Source organism: Astyanax mexicanus, chromosome 20, assembly GCF_023375975.1.
Source record: "Astyanax mexicanus isolate ESR-SI-001 chromosome 20, AstMex3_surface, whole genome shotgun sequence".
NCBI classification, from domain to species: domain Eukaryota; kingdom Metazoa; phylum Chordata; class Actinopteri; order Characiformes; family Acestrorhamphidae; genus Astyanax; species Astyanax mexicanus.
In genome coordinates this window covers 16915564-16935548 of record NC_064427.1, presented here as the reverse complement: position 1 = coordinate 16935548, position 19985 = coordinate 16915564, and the positions used below count along the sequence as shown (strand labels likewise).

General features: G+C 37.0%; 1 protein-coding gene across 1 annotated transcript in view; it reads right to left on the bottom strand.

Annotated features, from left to right (window-relative positions):
- Nucleotides 1-1363: 1363 nt before the first annotated feature.
- The window catches only part of arl15b (ADP-ribosylation factor-like 15b), a 94840-nt gene continuing 76218 nt past the window's right edge, over nt 1364-19985 (bottom strand). Inside the window, exon 5 of the mRNA XM_022680967.2 lies at nt 1364-6105. Within this exon, the coding sequence (XP_022536688.1) occupies nt 5953-6105 (153 nt within the window). The 3' untranslated portion in view covers nt 1364-5952. The remainder of the gene's footprint in view (nt 6106-19985) is intronic.

The following is a 19985-nucleotide window of genomic DNA, read 5'->3' as shown; positions in this document are numbered from 1 at the left end:
ACCACACACTCCCACAACACACCACCATCCCATAATATACCACATCATAACACAGCATACCATACCACACATAACACAAAATCCCAACACACCACCAAACCAAACACTATACAATAACACTGCAACATACCACACATCATATCGAACCACACCCCATAACACATTATAACCTACCATAACACACTAACACACCACACACTCCTACCTTACCACACTCCTCATTAGGGCTGGCCGGAATAGCGTTTTTTGAGCACCGGATATTCGGCACTGATTGGTAGCGAATATTCGTGTTTAAAAAGACGGATTAAAAACAGATTAAAATACGAAAAAAATGCAACTCACTGCCCCCTTAATACAGCGCAAAATTTTCCATGGACCCTCGGCCCCGGAAAAAAAAAGATTTCCCACCCTTTTCTTGGGCCGGGTCGGGCTCAAGCAAAAAGATCTGTGATAGGCTTTTTTTTTTTTTTTTTTTTTTTTCACCCCAGATTTTTTGAGTTTTCACCCCAGATTTTTTGAGTTTTCACCCCAGATTTTTTTTTTGAGTTTTCACCCCAGATTTTCTCTTGCCACGCACACCATGGCTTCTCCGCTGCGTACGCATGCCAGGAACGCCGCTGCTTTACAGCTTCTCCACTGCGCAAGCCGGCCCAGTAAATTGCTGCTTTTGTGTTTTCGCACTTAAGCTATTTGCTTAAAAACAAAAACAAAAAATTTGTTAACATATATATTAATATATATTTCAATATATATGAATCATTTAGTTTCGAAGTGGCTGCGAGTTTTAATCATTAATAACATTTATTTAAATGTCAGACAGAAGCAGCTTCATAAAGCTATGTTTGTTAGAAGGAATAATCTTGTGTTTTTTACACCGTCATGAAATAATACTTAGCGTATTTAAATGGTTCCTCAAGCTTGATGCATGATGTGACCCACTGCCTTTGTCTTGTCTACACTCAATCTGAAATGCTTCCAAACAGCTGAGCTTCTTATACCTCCATTAACCTGAATGAATGTGTGATGTTAGAGCGAGGTGGAGCTAAAAAAACAAACAAAAAAAACAAACAAAAAAAAAAAATCCAAATATCAAAATAAAAAAACAGAATACCTACTCAACCAGCGAATATCCAAATACCCGAATATTCAGGTCCAGCGCTACTCCTCATAACATACCATGATACACTGTATCATACCACACATCATACATCATTCCACACACTCCCAAAATGCACCACACCACACGATCCCACACCACACCACACACCCCATACCACACATCACCACCTTACCACACCCCACCACATATCATGATAAAACATCACTAAAGCTGACGTTTCACCAAATAAGGACTAAGAAGTCGTTTTTTTCTTATTCAGCCTTTATTGTTCATGTTGCTCAGTGGAAATTATGCATAAATTACATATATATACTGTATATACACACAGTCAGCAGCTTGTGTAGAACTGCTAAATGCAGAGATTTATTCCAGTACAAAGACAGGCACATGCCCCTGCGGGAAAATAAAAAATAAAAAACGCCAAAAAAAAAAAAAACTAAATAAAAAAACGAGACTAAATCTGTAACAAAATGTACAAATTCTTGAATTACAAAAGGCAGCTGATTTTATATATTTTTTAACTCGTGGTACAAATACAACAACACCAGTGTGCTGAACATGTTTACACTACACACACTACACACATCCGCGGCGTCAGTACGGTTTATACAAGAGGAACACTTTTGGCCACAGGAACACGATCGTCGAGACTCGCGCGGACCGTCGGGAAAATGCAGTTTTTGAGTTCTGGAGGAAAAAAGGAGCTAAAAAGTGTCCAAAAAGAGAAAGAGGCACAACTGACGGGTGCGGAGAGGAGGGCTTTACATTCCGAGAAACAGTCTGAACAAAAAAAAAAAAACCTAAACTAAACTAAAAATCTGAAAAAAGAAGAAACTTAAAGGAGTTGAGGATTAAAGTACGTTAAATTTAAAGAACGCTGTACACAAAGATCACGTCTTCCATACAAAAAGTGAAGGCTCAGTGAATTCATTCACGTCTACAGAACTGGGATTTGTGTGTTTGATTAGTGATAATTGTGTCTGTTACGATAATGACAATGATAATAATCAAAATCAGCATCAGAATCTGTGATTATTGTGATATTATTGCGATACTGTGATTCATTACTATGAAAAAATAAACTAAAAGCGAGACAGTACATGAGTCACAGCTATAAAAAAAAAAAAAAGTAAAGAAGATACATTTCATATTTTGGTAACATTTTACAATTCTTGTTTCAGTCTGACTGCATTGAGCCGAGTCTAAAGTTTGGCTGAGGGGGGATCATTATACAGGAGTTAGGCTCAGCTCCTTAGTTCCAGTAAAAAGATCTCCTAATTCTTTAGTTTTACAAGACATTTTGGACAATTTCAGGCTCTCAAATATGCAGAAAAAAGTTGGGGACGACTTTCCTTCTTCCTGTTTCAACATGACTATACATCAATTTTAGTGTATATATATAATATAATAGCACTTAGACTGATAAAACTTGACTGGCCTGATCTCAAACTGATTGAAATGCTTTGGGATGCAAACTTTTCTTAATATAGTGTAAATAATTATTAAATAATGCACACTAGTTAAGAATTCACATTATTAAACAATACAGTAAATTTTAATGTTTAGGATCATTAAAGTAAAACATTTGCATGATTAATAAATGTCATAACTAGTGATGCTGATCAATTGCATGAAATAATCAGACTAACTACACCAATAATTTGTGATTAATTGCGATTAATCGCACCTTTTCTTCTTCTTAAGACTTAACATTTTAATAGTTTCTAGTTTTAATGTTTAATATCAGTGGTATTACTGTATAAATCAATACAACAACAATATATTCTATGAATTTAAACTTTTAATGCTGGTACTTCCTTGTATTTTGGGAGAAAGACAAAAAGAAAAACATTTTCTTTTTTTAGTCTTTAATTAATTAATTATTTTCATATATGTTCTTTATTATACGAACCCCTCAGGAACTACTGCTGCTTTCTAAAAAAAAAAAAAAAAAAAAGCAGCGGTAAAACACATAATTTACACACGCATTTCTCTCTTTTAGATTAAGACTTTAAGAACAGGTTTCTGACGTGATGGGCGTGTCTTAAGTGATTTCCTGAGTGTTCATTGGTCAGTTTTACACGAATCCACCAATAGCAGATGAGAGGCAGATGAAGGACATGAGAGAGGCGGAGCAAGTGTCTCACCCCTTGGTAGGAGGAAACTAAAGCCTTTTAGATATATTTGCATAAAAAAATATAACATTTTTATGTAAACTTTTTTAGAATAATCAATAGCATAATATTACCACAAAAATTTGCCTACGATAACATATCGCGATACTCAATATATCGTAAGACAATTAATTCTCTATGATGCTTTACAACATGTATCAATGATGTTTATTAAGACTACTCATTTTATTATAGCGCCACCTATAAAGCATTAAAGGAGTAACTTTACTAAGTCTAATTAGGGGAGATGTTAAAAGCACATATATTTCAATAAAAATACAGATATTTGATGCCTTGTATCGATAATGTTTATTAACACTATTTAATTGAATATAGCGCCACCTAGTGGAATAATGAAGCAGGAACTTTAGTAAATCTAATTGGGGGAGAGTTTTAAGGAGTTTTGATTATAGCACCACCTAATGGAGTAATCAAAAAGTAACTTTAATAATTCTAATTAATGTCATGTTTTAAGGAGTTTTGAGCTCCTATTTTAAAAAAAAATATATAGATATTTGATGACATGTATCGATAATGATTATTAACGCTATTCATTTGATTATAGCGCCACCAAGTGGAGTAATGAAGCAGTTGCCTTATTAAGTCTAACAGAGGGCACGTTTTTAGGAGTTTAGAGCGCATTTGTTTCAATAAAAATACAGATATTTGATATTTGACGCCATGTATCGATAATGTTTATTTACGCTATTCAAGGATTATAGCGCCATGTAGTGGAGCAATGAAGTAGTAACTTTGTTAAGTCTAAGTGGGGGAGATTTTAAGAAGTTTAGAGTGTGTATATTTCAATAAAAGTACAGATATTTGATGCCATGTCTCAATAATGTTTATTAACACTATTTCTTTGAGTATAGCGCCACCTAGTGGAGTAATGAAGCAGTAAATTTGGAAAGTCTAACAGGGGGCAAGTTTTTAGGAGTTTAGTGCATCTTTGTTTTAATAAAAATACAGATATTTGTTTCTATATCTCGATAATGATTATTGACACTTTATTTTATTAAAGCGCCACCTAGTGGAGTAATAAAGCAGCAACTTTAGAAAGTTGAATTGGGGCTGAGTTTTAAGGAGCTTAGTGTGTGTATATTTTAATAAAACTACAGATATTTGACGCCAGGTATCGAAAATGCTTATTAATGATATTTATTAGACCATAGCGCCACCTAGTGGAGTAATGAAGCAGCAACTTTAGAAAGTCTAATTGGGGCTCAGTTTTAGGGAATTAAGAGTGTGTATATTTTAATAAAACTACCGATATTTGATGCAACACATCAATAATGTTTATTAATGATATTTAATTGATTATAGCGCCACCTAGTGGAGTAATGCAGCAGTGGTATTAAGTCTAATTGGGGTCTTATGATTCAATAAAAATACAGATTTGATATTTGATGCCACATATCGCAACAGAAATTATATGATATATCGTTTCTCGATATCGATACTTTGACCCACCCCTAGACTTCACTAGTGTCAACTAGTGTTACCAGTCTCGGTCGTAAGTACTGTTCATTAATTGTAAAATGCTACCAAAAATTTAGTATGATATTTTGATATGATGCTATCGATTAGAAAAGAGATCACTACAGGCTACAGATACGCAAATATCAAAACCATTTTAAAATACTCTGATACTGCAGTGGTTTCAATGTGAATCCCTTATATTTGCAAAGAAAATTTGAAATAAAGACAAAATTCCTTGAAAATGCAAAAAAAAAAATGCATCTGTAGTTGGCAAATTTTTGTTGTTGCTGTTGATAATTTATAAAATTTATACACAGAGAGCAGAGCCATGCATTTTACAGATATGCCATGACAATACGATTTGTATCTTGTAATAATCCATTGACACTATGAGGAATAAGTGATGACGAATAGAAAATAAAGAACAAAAAATAAAAATAAAACGTCATTACGGCGACGTCCGATCACTCGAACACCTACAGACTGATACTCACAAGGACACACTTTGTCACTGTGTTATCGTTTGGTTTTTAAAAACACATTAGCACATAATTTAAGGCTTTTTAGTACAAACGTTCACCTCTTGCACACTTCCACACACTTACACTTACTTACACCTATCGCGCACAAACATATATACATTTGCACGATTCACACACACACACACACACATAAGTGGCTAAACAGAACAATCTACAGATTAAGTAGAACTTAACTCCAGTTTTGTATTTTTTCTCTACATACCAAGCAAGTGTTTAACTTCTTCAGTTAAGTAGCTTTAATGTGCAACTAGTTCTGTATTACAGAGAGAATAATAATAATAATAATCTATAATAACCGTATAAATTCACTGATATTAATAATCAAGTGTTGTGAACGCTGTCTGTCTGTCTGTCTGTCTGCACTCGACGCTGTTGATACGAAACATCGTCGAGAGAAGATTTCATACTCTGAGAGATACGTCACGCCCCACATGTTCCCGGCTGGTCTGAATCCTCACACTGAAGGACTGGATGTGATGTTCAGGTGATCTGAGAGTCAGTACTGAACTCAGAGCTCATGCAGAACTCAGAGCTCTGCTCTGGGCTTGGCCGGCCGGTCTGAATCAGGGAGCTGCAGGACTGTAGTGTCTGGAGTGAGAAATGCTGGGACTTGTAGTTTTTCCGGGTTTTTCTCGGCTCATATCCTCCCGATCTCCTGTTCCTTCTCCTCCAGCATGTGGATCAGCTGGCTAAAGCTCTCCTTCACGCCGTCCATGTTATCCACCATGCTGCCCTCCAGCACCCAGCTCTTCCCCCGAGCTAACGGCTCCAGCTCAAAGTACTTCTTGATCTGTTAGAGTAGAGAAATTAAGAGAAAAGAGAAGGAGATAAATTATAAAATTCTTTCATTTTTTCAAAAAAATATCTCGACAATATGCCTTATAATCCGGTGCTTCTTATGTATGAATTTTAAAGCAGTTATTAGTTAGCTCTTTAGCCATTTAGAGGTAAGTATTAATGGGCTGTAGTCTGCTCCTTACCCTGGTTAGCACTGCTAAAGCAGCATTAGCAAAACCAGCTAATCACGCAAAGTGCTAGTCAGCTCTTTTGCCGCTCAGAGGTGAGTATATCGGCCTGTAGCCTTCCCGTTTACCGTGTTAAAACAAGCTATGTAGGATTAACTGCTAGCTAACATCACCCTGGCTTACGGGAAAAATACGATAGTATAGATTTTTAGGGTGTTTTCAAACAGACTCTGGTTGTATTGTTGTGAAAACAGTAATTGCACTCTTATGCAGATCAAGCACAGTTCCCTTTGTGGTGAGAACATAACCCAATCTCAATCTGACCTAGCTTTTAAATATACTCCTTTTATTTGAGCTAAACCTGATATATTAGTCAGATAACGTTAATTACCACAGCTATGAATAAACACTGTCTCTGCTGCTCCATGCTGTTTATACACTAAGGGTTGTATGTGAAGCGTGCACTGCTCACAGCTGCTAGACTCCTACTACACTGTGTTTAATACACAAAATCTTCTTACTATATTTACTTTCTTGCTCCTGCGCCAGACAGCTCTGACCAATCAAAGGAGACCAACTCCAACTCCATTCCACACAATGCAAGTTGCAAGTTGATCATTTAAAACGTATATCATACAGTCATATGAAAAAGTTTGGGCACTCCTATTAATCTTAATCATTTTTAGTTCTAAATATTTGGGCGTCAGTTTGATGTATCTAATAACTGACGGACACAGTAATATTTCAGGATTGAAATGAGGTTTATTGTACTAACAGAAAATGTGCAATATGCATTAAACCAAAATTTGACCGGTGCAAACGCATGGGCACCCTTAGCATTTTATTGATTTGAATACTTCTAACTAATTTTTACTGACTTTCTGAAGCACAAAGTTGGTTTGGTAACCTCATTGAGCTTTGAACTTCATAGCCAGGTGTATCCAATCATGAGAAAAGGTATTTAAGGGGGCCAATTGGATTGTCCTTGACTGTTCTCACCATTCTTCTTCTCTGCTTTTCTGATATTTTTCTTGGCCTGCCACTTCTGGGCTTAACAAGAACTGTCCCTGTGGTCGTCTATTTCCTTACTATGTTCCTCACAGTGGAAACTGACAGGTTAAATCTCTGAGACAACTTTTTGTATCCTTCCCCTGAACAACTATGTTGAACAATCTTTGTTTTTAGATCATTTGAGAGTTGTTTTGATGAGCCCATGATGCCACTCTTCAGAGGAGATTCAAATAGGAGAACAACTTGCAATTGGCCACCTTAAATACCTTTTCTCATGATTGGATACACCTGGCTATGAAGTTCAAAGCTCAATGAGGTTACCAAACCAATTTTGTGCTTCAGTAAGTCAGTAAAAAGTAGTTAGGAGTATTCAAATCAATAAAATGATAAGGGTGCCCATACTTTTGCACCGGTCAAATTTTAGTTTAATGCATATTGCACATATTGCACATGATTTATATTTTTGTCATATAAATCATATTTATATTATATTTTATAGTCATGTGTAGATTACTGTAGGTAAAGCTGTAGAAAATGTTATTGACCTTAAAATAGGTCAGAGCATGTTATGGCTGATTGTTTATTCCACTTCTACTGAATTTTCGCTCAAATAAAACCACTTGATTTGTGTTTTACCTCAAGATTTACAGTGTAAGTTGTTAACTTGTTTTTAATCTTTAAAATCTTTTAATTCTAGTCTCACAAAAAATACAAAGATACTTTTATGACAAATCAGTGCTGGAGAATCAGATTGGAGGACTAGTAGTTAACACACCCGTCCGTAAAACAGCTCCAAGATGAAACAATGCAACCTTCATTCTACGAAAGTACAAATGTTTCAAGTGAACTGCATCGGCCAAAAGACATTCCAGTGTATCAGCAAGGGCAAAATGAGCGCTAAGCGCTCTAACACCAGTCCTGAACCCAGGCCAGCTGGAAAGAAGGAGCTGGAAAGACAGACAGAAGGAAAACTGAAGAGTTTAAAAGAGACAAAAGCAAAGAGAACAAGCTATCAAACATGAATCATCAAACCAAATCATAATTAACTGCTTTGGCTGTGTTGGTGAAAAGCAGACATGCAGAAACATGTAGAACTTTTCCAAGTTTTAGAGTTCTGGGTAACGCACATAAGATTCATGACTGAGAGATAAAATAAACTATAAACCTTAAATAAAAAAAAGGTTGAAACATGGGTATTTTAGGACGAGTAATTCCTTAAAAAATACAAGCTTTGCAAAACAGAAGGCTGTTATGTTAATCATGTCCAGAAGTAGCGTCTAATTCTGTGGGTTTGGAAGCTTATATAAATGATAAATGTACTTCGCTCAGACAAATTATTTCTTTAAAGTGTTGTAGGAAGGAATGGCAGGTCTGAAATGCAAAAATATGTGTATGTAAGTCTGTAGTATACATATATACATACACCTCTGGAAAATAATAAAGAAAGCATTTCAGTTTCTGAATCAGTTTCTCTGATTTTGCTATTTATAGGTTTATGTTTGAGTAAAATGAACATTGTTGTTTTATTCTATAAACTACAGACAACATTTCTCCCAAATTCCAATTAAAAATATTGTCATTTAAGAGCATTTATTTGCAGAAAATGAGAAATGACTGAAATAAAAAAAAAGAAGCAGAGCTTTTAGACCTCAAATAATGCAAAGAAAACAAGTTCATATTCATAAAGTTTTAAGAGTTCAGAAATCAATATTTGGTGGAATAACCCTGGTTTCTACTCATAGTTTCTTTATGCATCTTGGCAGCATGTTCTCCTCCACCAGTCGTACACAATGCTTTTGGATAACTTTATGCTGTTTTACTACTGGTGCAAAAATTCAAGCAGTTCAGCATGATCATCCATATTTTTCAATTTGGTAAAATTGGTATTTTGGTATTTTTCTCCAGAGCTGCATTTATGTTTACCATACAATATAAATCTGAATACAGTAATTTTAGCTGACTCTACAATCACCCATTATGTTTATCTCAGTGAAAGGTTCAGAGTATAAAATACTCAAGTGTCAAGTGGTGGTGGTAAATGACCTAGCTATAGTCAGCAAACCTTACTGAAGCTCAGTGATTACCTGTTCAACAGAAAAATAGCCACCTCGCCCAAACGTTTTTATTGCTGCAGCACGCTTTTGCATGGCATTTTGTTCTATACCTGCCTGTCAACCTGGGGTGTGGAAATGGAATTGGGCACATTCGGAAGCCACAACCCACTCAGATTTATGCTCCATACAATAAAATATAAATCCATAATAGTCCTGATTGGCCAGAATGTTGACTATGTTTAAAAACAGTGGATTAATTTGATATGTTTTATTGTTTCTTAGGGTATTTTTAAGAAAACTGTAATTTTAGAGGCGCCGAGTTGTTCAGAACTACGATCGGAAGATCGCTGGTTCGAATCTAGATAAATTGGGAGAAAAATGGCAGAAAATTTTACATTTTAGTCATACTTTTTTATAAGTAAACTATAGCGTACTATAGCTTTTTTCTTGTACTTTTAATAAATGTAGTTTTATCAATAATAATACACAGTATTTGTGTATACTCTTCTGTGTATGTACCTCTATAACAATCGATGTGTAATGATGTCCATGGACTGTTATAGTGTTTTACTTTAGCATGTAGCCATTAAATGGAACTATTTTAACTTACAGAGTGTTAAAAACAATTAAAAACCAGACCATATTTTCTCGTCCTCTTTAACTTAAAAACTTTCAATAAATAGTGATAACGGAACTGTGGTACAATTGCAATAATACACTTAGGGGTTGTGCTGTAAAATGTAATATATGCCACAATAATTAGGGGAAAAATGGGAAAATTTGTCATTAATCACTATAAATTTGCAATTCAATTTCAATTGCACTGAAATAAAACATATTGCCTTAACATACCAACAGTAACACTTATCACAATTATCGTTCCCACAATAATCATTATTATAATAGAGCTACAAATATATATATTAACAAATGCTCTGGTCCTGTTCTCAGTCCTGAAACTGGAATAACTGAAAAAGAAGAAGCTGGAAACACAGAAGGAGACAGAAACAAAGCGAACAAGCCATCAAACATGAATCATCAAACCAATCATAATTAACTGCTTTCGCTGTGCTGGTGAAAAGCAGGCATGCCGGTGCAGGAATCCCCGAAATGAGAGCCTGAGAGAGTGAACGAGGCAAAGAAAGAGGGAAAAAAAAAAGAGACGCAGAAAAAGAGCAAGACTGCAAAACCACTCAAACGCTTCTCCGAGTTCCAGGTAATACTCAGTAGATTCATTAAGGAACTGCAGTATTGAATATTCCCCCCGACGCCTTATTCCAACATGAGAAACGGATTAAAACCAGTCAAAAGTTGAAAGACTCTCAACGTGTCCAAAACCTTCTTCTTTCCTTCGCTGAAATACAGCCAGACTCTGAGCGGGAACAACTGCAGAACTAATCTGATCTACAACAGATACCATAAACAAATCTTTCCAATAAATACAGTCAATAAATAGACACATTTCTGCATCCCATTCATTCAAATTAAACTTTTTTTTTTTTTTTTACAAAAGCTGTAAACAAACCAAATCACACAATGAGGAATCAGGAATATTAAAAGAACTTAGAAGAAGAATATAATCTGAAAGGCTATGTTCACATTACCAGGCTGAAGTGACTGAACGTGGCTCAGATCTGATTTTTTCATGGCTGTGTGAACGTGCCAAATCCAATTTTTTCAAATCAGATTTGAGTTACTTTTATATGTGGTCCTAAATCGGATACGTATCTGATCCATATACATGCGACATGAATGTGAACGGTCAAAACTGAATTCATGCGTTTTTTTTTTTTGCTTTTACATATTAGCATTAGTGCTACATGCTTCTCTCTCATACCCACAGTGCATCTTGTGGTGCAGCTATGCAGCTATAGCTGCAAAAAAAAACAAAAAAAAAACAGCAAAAGCAAACCAAAGCCTGTCCTTTTTTCACCTCCTGGACCTGAGCATGAACTTCAGACCCGTTCCAGAGGTCTGGTTTGAGAACCACTTCACGAATGAATCTCTTTTCTGCAATAAAATCAAGTTAAAATAGAAAACGCCGCTCTAGTTTTGTCTCAACGACCGGTCCATCTGTCTGTACAGAGGTCAGTCAGAAAGGGACAGTCACTGGGGAGGTCTTGACCTTGGATTCAGGCACGGCTCCGAGACGTTCCTGCAGCTAGTCGAGGGCCACTGTGGCTCCTGAATGTATGCTACTACTGCGAACTTTGACCCCAAGCTCCAAAAATAAATGCCATTGACTGAGACCAGTATAGACCAGATAGACTGACGGCCGCCTTTTTTTTTTTTTTAGGTGACCAGGACTGTAGAGTCTTCAAGTTAATTTTATTAAGTAAAGTGTATTGTATGAGTCCTCCCCAAATCAGAATGTAGAAAAAAGTAAATTAACTAAAAAAAAAAATCCAGTGTTTCCTACATTTATTTTGAGTTCATATTCAATACAGACAGTATGATATAAAATATATCATATAATATTGCAAATTCAGGTCTGCAATACATCCCCAAAAGATTGTTATAAAATGTAGAGATGACTAGTAATGAGGTAAGTAATGAGTAATAACTAATGGTGTCAATCGATTTAAACATTTTTACAGATTAATCACAAGAATATTCTGTATTTAACTGGGATTAATCACCCTTGTTCTTCTTAAAACGCTTTTGTTTAACATTAATAAAAAAATGAGTGTAAGAAATGTAAAATTATATGAATAATATTTATATTAGTGGTTGCAAATAAAATTGTATGTTTGGGGTAGGCCTGGACAATAACTCGATATCGGTATTTATCGCGGTAAGAAATGTTTCGATAACGGTGATATCATTTTTGTGGTATATTGATATGTATTATTTACAGAATCACGGACATGCAATTTTCACTGGCGTCAGCTCGCCGCAGCGCTGAACACAATCAGCCTCGTAGCTGGGCTATGTCTGTGCGTGATGACGTAATCACACAGGCACGTAGCCAGATAGGCTAGGCTAGGCTAGATTTGGCTAGGATAGGCTAGGCTCGGGTCCGCTACGCATCTAAAATGTCTCGCGCTGGAGCCAAACGGAGCCGGGATGAGCGGATCCAAGGCTAAGGTAGGCTCGGTTTGCATCCGAAATGTTCCGCGCTGGAGCGGAACAGAATGGAACCAAGCCGAGCCTAGCCTAGCCTCGGGTCCGCTCGGTCAGCCCACGGGTCCGCTCAGTCAGCGGTCAGCCGCGGGTCCTCTTGGCTCCCAGCGCGGGACATTTTTGATGCAAAAGGAATGCCCCTGCCGCTTCCACAAGTGATTAATTGAAGGAGGGAGGTCTAATTCAGTGGTGAGGTTCCACTTTCAAAGGTAAACTTCACTGATAAACTGATAAACTACAGTTTGCTGCAATTTGTGCCGGAGAGTGAAGCTGACCAGCAGCAGTAACTTTAATACATCTAATCTGTTCCACCACTTTAAATAACTCCACTACATACAATATTTTCCTTATACTGACTGAAGCACTTTTATAGCTTATGTTGTAACTAAGTTATTTAAAGTTAATGAATCCTTTAGGTTTGTTTATTTGACAGGGATATCATGTTCCTTTTATGTATATGAAGGCTTCTTGTATTCTGGCTGAAGCCGTTTTATAGATTATGTTGTAACCAAGTTATTTATAGTTGATAAAGCGTATAGGTATGTTTATTTGACGGCAAAATCTTGTTGCTTTTATGTATATAAAGACTTCTTGTATGCTTTATCCTATTTGAAACACTTTTGTTTTGATCTGTAACATTTGTTTACAAAAGAATAAGAAGCTCTGCCTCTGTTGTAATTTAAAGTTATTTTTATTGGTAATAGTTATGTAGGTTTATGTTTGACAGGAATGTCATGTTTTTATTTTGCTATATGCAAACAAAATTGAGTGTTGATTTATCTTGACTATTTTTTATTTCTTAAGTATTATAAAGTTTTTGTGAAAGGAGGTTTCAAAGATTAAATTCAATTTTCAGACAGTAGTAGGTACAGATTTCCATTGCAGGGATTCTTAGCAGTTATCTGAGGCCTTCTAAGTATTTATATCGATATCGAAATTATATCTTATCGACCGAAATTTTGGAATATATCGTGATATAAATTTTGGTCATATCGTCCAGCACTAGTTTGGGGGGAGATAAAGCCAATGTGAGAAGATTCTGTGTTCCAGCTGAATATCTGTGCAGTGAACGCTGCACATATCATGCGTGTAAACAGCATGGAGCAGCAGAGACAGCGTTTGTTCAAAGCAGTGTACTATCTGGCTAATATATTAGATTAAACAGAGCCTTATCAGCAGTTTAGCTCTATTAAAAAGAAGTATTTAATGCTACCCTGTCTAGAAGCTGCATTGTCTACTTATTTGCATTGTGGTCAGAAAAATCTGTATTCCAGATGGTTTTTTTTTATCCCCAGGGATTGACTTTATACAACTCTGGGAAAAATAGAGAGCACTTCAGTTTCTGAATCAGTTTATATGATTTTGCTATTTATAGGTTTATGTTTGAGTAAAATAACAATCGTTGTTTTATTCTATAAACTATGGACAACTTTTCTGCCAAATTCAAAATAAAAATATTGTCATTTAGAGCATTTATTTGCAGAAAATGAGAAATGGATGAAATAACAAAAAAAGATGCAGAGCTTTCAGACCTCAAATAATGCAAAGAAGTTCATATTCATATTCAAGTTTTAAGAGTTCAGAAATCAATATTTGGTGGAATAACCCTGGTTTTTATCACAGTTTTTTTCATGCATCTTGGTATCATGTTCTCCTCCACCAGTCTTACACACTGCTTTCGGATAACTTTATGCTGCTTTACTTCTGGTGCAAAAATTCAAGCAGTTCAATTTGGTTTGATGGCTTGTGATCATCCATCTTCTCTCTTATCAACAAGAAAATACAAAACCACTAGATTCATTTTGTCAGCAAAGACATAAAACTTAAGAAATATGTAAAACAAATGACAAAAAAAAGCTCTGTAACACATCTGTACACAAGATGAATAAAGCCTCATATATATATATATCAAGCCTGGGAGATGCTGGAGACATTAGACGAGATTAAAACAAGCAGAACATCAGCTCCCTCATCCTGCTCCTGCCATGTTTTTAGAGATGATGCCAAAAGTCAGTCTACTGAGAGGCTATTGTCTCCTGGTCTGATTGGCTCTGTTCCGAATGTTCTCACTAGTGAACAAAGTGAGAGGAAATCTATAAAAGTGTACATTTCCTCACAATGGCCTCTGATGACCTCAACTCCATCAAACCCCCTCAAATAAAACCTCACAATCACACAAACATTACAGCAACCCAAACCGACAGACCACAGATGGACAGGGTCCAAGAAAACAGTCTGCCCTTTGAGAGAGTGAGAGAGAGAGAGAGAGAGAGAGAGAAAGAGAGAAAGAGAGAGAGGGGAAAAAATAAGAATTAAATAATCAAACAAAACATCCTTTGAGGCGAAAGCAGCCGTATCATGCCAAGAATGTTGATTAAGATTTCCCTGTGTGAGATTTCACTGCTACAAAATTACACAATCCTCTAGCTGCAGAGCCTGAACAGACTTGGAGAGCAGAGCCACACTTGTCTATTGTTTCTAAGTGGAACCGGTTCAAACCTCAAAACCAAATGCAACAAGTACAACAGATAAGAGCTGAGAGAGTGGGCGGGGCCACAGCGAGCGTGTCGACCGGATGATGCACCAGCGCCGGGGCGAGGAACGTCTGCCCGTCCTCACAACCCGGATAATGAAATGAACCGTCTGGGGCAGCATGGGTACCAAGCAGAGGGCATCTCGGAGAGTAATGCTAGAGCTAAATGATAAATAGGAATTTAACCCGAAATGAATTTTCACGATTAACACAGTGAAAGACCTGAGACAACATTGTGAACTAAAGCAACAGAGTGAGCTCTTTGCACCGTAGACTGTGCTAACATTACAGAACGAGGCTGGAGGTAGAGCGAGGCAGAGCAAAGTAGTGTGAGGTAGTGTTAAAGTTAAAGTGACACGGACTGATGTAGAATAATGTAGGCAGAGGTAGAGTGAGGTAGAGCAAGTAAGAATGAGATAGAGTGTGGTAGAAAGAGGCAGAATGAGATAGCAAGCAGAGTGAGGTAGAGCAAAGCAATGTGAGGTAGAGTTAGGTAGAGTGACATAGCCTGAGGTAGAAAGAGGCAAATTAAGCAAAGCAAGACAGACTAAGATAGAACAAGGTAGAGTCTGGTAGGGTGAGGTAGAGTGAGGTAGAGTAAAGTAGCGTGAGGTAGAATAACGTAGGCTGAGGTAGAGTGAGGTAGAGTGAGGCAGAACAAGATAGAATAAGGTAGAAAAAGAAAGAATCTGGAATTCAGAGGTAGCGTGAGGTAGAGCGAAATAGAGTGAGGTGGAATGAGGTAGAGCTATTAGAATTATGTAGAAAGAGCTAGAGCAAAGTAGTATGATGTAGAGTGAGGTAGAGGGATGTAGTCGGTGGTAGAATGAGGCAGAGTTAGCAGAGTAAGATAGAAATAGGTAGAATAAGGCGGAGGTAAAATGAGGTAGAGTCTGGTGTCTGGTTCAGAGGTAGCGTGAGGTAGAGAGAAATAGAGTGAGGTGGAATGAGGTAGAGTGATTAGAATTATGTAGAAAGAGCTAGAGCAAAGTAGTATGATGTAGAGTGAGGTAGAGGGATGTAGCCTTTGGTAGAATGAGGCAGAGTTAGCAGAGCAAGATAGAAATAGGTAGAATAAGGCGGAGGTAAAATGATGTAGAGTCTGGTTCAGAGGTAGTGTGAGGTAAAGCAAAGTAGCATGAGGTAAAGTAATGCAGGCAGAGGTAGAGTGAGGCAGTGCAAGGTAGTATGAGGTAGAGTCTGGTAGAGAGAGGCAAAATGAAGTAGAGCAAGGCAGAGTGAGGTAGAGCACAGTAGTTTGAGGTAGTGTGTAGTGATAGCCTGAGGTAGAATGAGGTCTGGAAAAGAGGTAGTGTGAGGTAGAGCGAAGCTGTGTAAAGTAGAGCAAAGTAGCATGAGGTAGAGTGATGTTGGCAGAGGTAGAGTGAGGCAGAATGAGATAGAACAAGAAAGAGTGAGGTAGAGCAAAGTAGTGTGAGGTTAGGTAGTGTGACATAGCCTACAATGAGGTACAATGAGGTAGAGTAAGCAGAGCAAGACAGAATGAGGTAGAGTCTGGTAGAGAGAGGTAGTGTGAGGTAGAGCAAATTAGTGTGAGGTAGAGTGAAGAAGTGTGAGGTAGAGTGATGTAGCCTAAGGTAGAATGAGCAGAATAAGCAGAGCAAGACAGAAAAATAGGCAAAAATGAGGCAAGTTATGGTAGAGAGTGTTAGTATGAGGTAGAGTAATATGAGCTGAGATAGAGTGAGGTAGAACAAGGTAGAGTCTGGTAGAGAGAGGTAGTGTGAGGTAGAGTGAGGCAGAGTGAGGTAAGGGTCCACAATGAACACTCAACCCAAACTACTTCTTGTCCTGGGGAAAAAATTGTGCTGGAAAACTTTTTTTTTTTTTTAATCTTAATTTATCTTGGTTCACATCAATATCCAACAGCTTTATCGCACATCACGATTTGTCTAAATTGTGCACCCAAACATAATACACTGACATGCCACATGTCATGGGACAGCAACATGCAAAATGAGTGTTATCTTGGACATAGCACATATACATATAGGGAATTGCGGGAAAAATTATATTTTTTGTTGTACTTCCTTCCACTTGCACACCATTAATCTAGTGTCTATGTTACCTTCTGGCTCTTTTCTTTTAGTAGAGATGTTATATTAAGATCTGCTGGAGTTGTTAGCCACACAAACAACATAAAAAATAAAAAATACATATATTTTTATCCTTTTATCTTAAATTTCACATTCCTTGATCTATCGTTTCACGTGTAAGACAAATACATTGTGGAAGGCATTCTCTTCCACTATTCTATTCTATTCTATTCTATTTTATTACACATACATATCCCACAGGTCAGTGCAGCATTCTTGAGCTTCCATTGCACATGGCAAAAGTCATGGGACACAAAACAAGAAAATAAGTTCCTGTAAATGACACTTGGCTATTCAGGATATGTGGAATCTGCTCAGGAATAAGTTCAAGGTCTTGTTTGACGAGAATTCTGGTATCTGGAATTTCCAGTACAGCGTTAGACCCCGTCCACGGTCAAGGTGAAAGTGCCAGTGGCGTCCAATCAGATCCGCAGGAAGCCCGTTATCGTTTCTGTTCAAATTAATATGTGTTGCAAGTTTCAAGAGCGAGCCTTCATTTTCTGCACGCAAATCAAATAAGCAGGTCTGGACGGAGACACAGTGGCGCGACATTCGCTGCCTTTGTCCTTCAGGAATGGCATCAGTGCTTCATTCTCCTCCGTCTTACAGTGAAACATATCACATTCAGACAGGACTGGGGAATGCAGGACAGCTGGGACCCGTCAAGAGTATTTAGCAAGTCACACTAATACAGCTACTAACTGTCAGCAGTTATATAAAGCCCATTTTCACGAGGCTTAGAAAAGCAGACAAATTGGCCAATTAGTTCACAGAAGCTGAAGCTCACAGAACACAAGTTTCAGACGAGCACGAGCGCTTGCACTAGTGCACACAACCTCTGCACACGCTCCCCAGCGGTGATAATGATATTATGATTACAATTTCTGTGTTTAGAAGTTCACTTAATCGTAACAACCCCACTTATGGTAAAATAACAATAGCCTAAAACACAGTCTACATTATAAAATTATAATAGAGACTTATGCTGTCTGGGTTCAAGTGGTGTCATGAACTGGGAAATACCATGGAAAACTGGGAAACATTGGAAATTTAGAATCAGCGTTTCCTCTACGATAACTTTAACACATATAAAGTAAGTAAACCCCTCACATTTCTTCAGATATTTAAGTATATATTTTTTAATGAGAGACACTGATAAAATGACACTTTGACACAATGAAAAGTAGTCTGTATGCAGCTTATTATATAACAGTGTAAATGTATTCTTCTTCCCTCGAAAAAACTCAATATACAGCTATTGATGTCTAAAAACCACCTGCAACAAAGGTAAGTAAACCACTTAATGAAAGTTCCTGAAGTGTGAATATTTTGTGTGGCCACTATTATTTTCCAGAACTTGGAATTTGAGAAAAATGTCTGTAGTTTATAGAATAAAACAATGTTCATTTTACTCAAACATAAACCTATAAATAGTTAAATTATATATATATATATATATATATATATATATATATATATATATATATATATATATATATATATACACACAGTACAGGCTAAAAGTTTGGACACAACTTCTCATTTAATGCGTTTTCTTTATTTTTATGATTATTTCACCTTTTTTTGTTAAGTACATAAGTTCACATGTGTTTATTCATAGTTCTGATGCCTTCAGTGAGAATCTACAATGTAAATAGACATGAATATAAAGAAAATGCATAGAAAAAGAGAAGGTGTGTCCAAACTTTTGGCCTGTACTGCATATATATATTTGTAGTACAGCCATAATATGTAGATAACATGTTTTTTTATTGGACACCGAGGATATGACTAATAACCATCACACAGACACACACACATATATATATATATATATGTATTAATTTAAATGCATAAATTTGACTTTATAGTGATATGGAAGTCACTGGTAACGTCTTCAAACCTCTTAAACTCTGTCAAATAGTCAAACAAAGTGGTGGAATGTGTTAACGCCTGTCGTCACCTGTGTAAATGCAGCATTACTATGGTGAGGGTCCTCATGGGGCCCTACAGGAGCTGCTAGGGCTGCCCACCGGACTGCCTGCTTAGTCTAATTGGCTGGTTCTATGACATATTTACAGTAACTCGACTGATGCCAAGTCTGACTGTTCACATCTGGACTGGAGAAAGCTGGAAGAGTGCCAGTGCATTCGTTTTTTTTAGTAGTTTATTCGTCTATTCATCTATCCGTCTATCCGTCCATGCGCTGAGCAGCCCTGCAGTTGCCCTGTTCACATGTGTGTGTGTCTGTGTGTGTGTGCGGGAAATGACCCTCTGAGAAACATCCACAAGAGAAACAAGCTCAAAACACACACACACACACACATGCTAACACACACATGCTAACACGCTAACACACATTCCTCGCTTCAGGCAATGACAGGTGACCTGTGGCAAGCTCACGTCAACACACACTGCGTTCCCTACGATCAACAAATCCATCTGAAATCAATCAGACCCTCCACCACACACACGCACACTATACACACACACCACCCACCCACACACACACTCAAGATGTTTCCCCTTTATATTTCTGCTCCTGCGAAACAAACCGATAAAAAAAGAAAAGCTAGTTACTGTTTAGCGCTTGGGATTCGGTAACTTTAAATTAACGCGAAATTAGTGATGGAATAATACACTTTTTTCAGCTCCGACCCGATCCCGATATAAAACTGAAATAAAACTGTCGATACCGATTCAAATACCGATGCTTTGAGTTTATTTTTTGTACTATGATTAAGGTAACATAATGAGGCTGAAACAGACCACACAGCCCTTTGAAGAGAATAACCAACACAAGTGCATTTGATGTAAATGCATTCAAAAGTCATTTATTTTACACACTTTGTATGCAAATACACAAT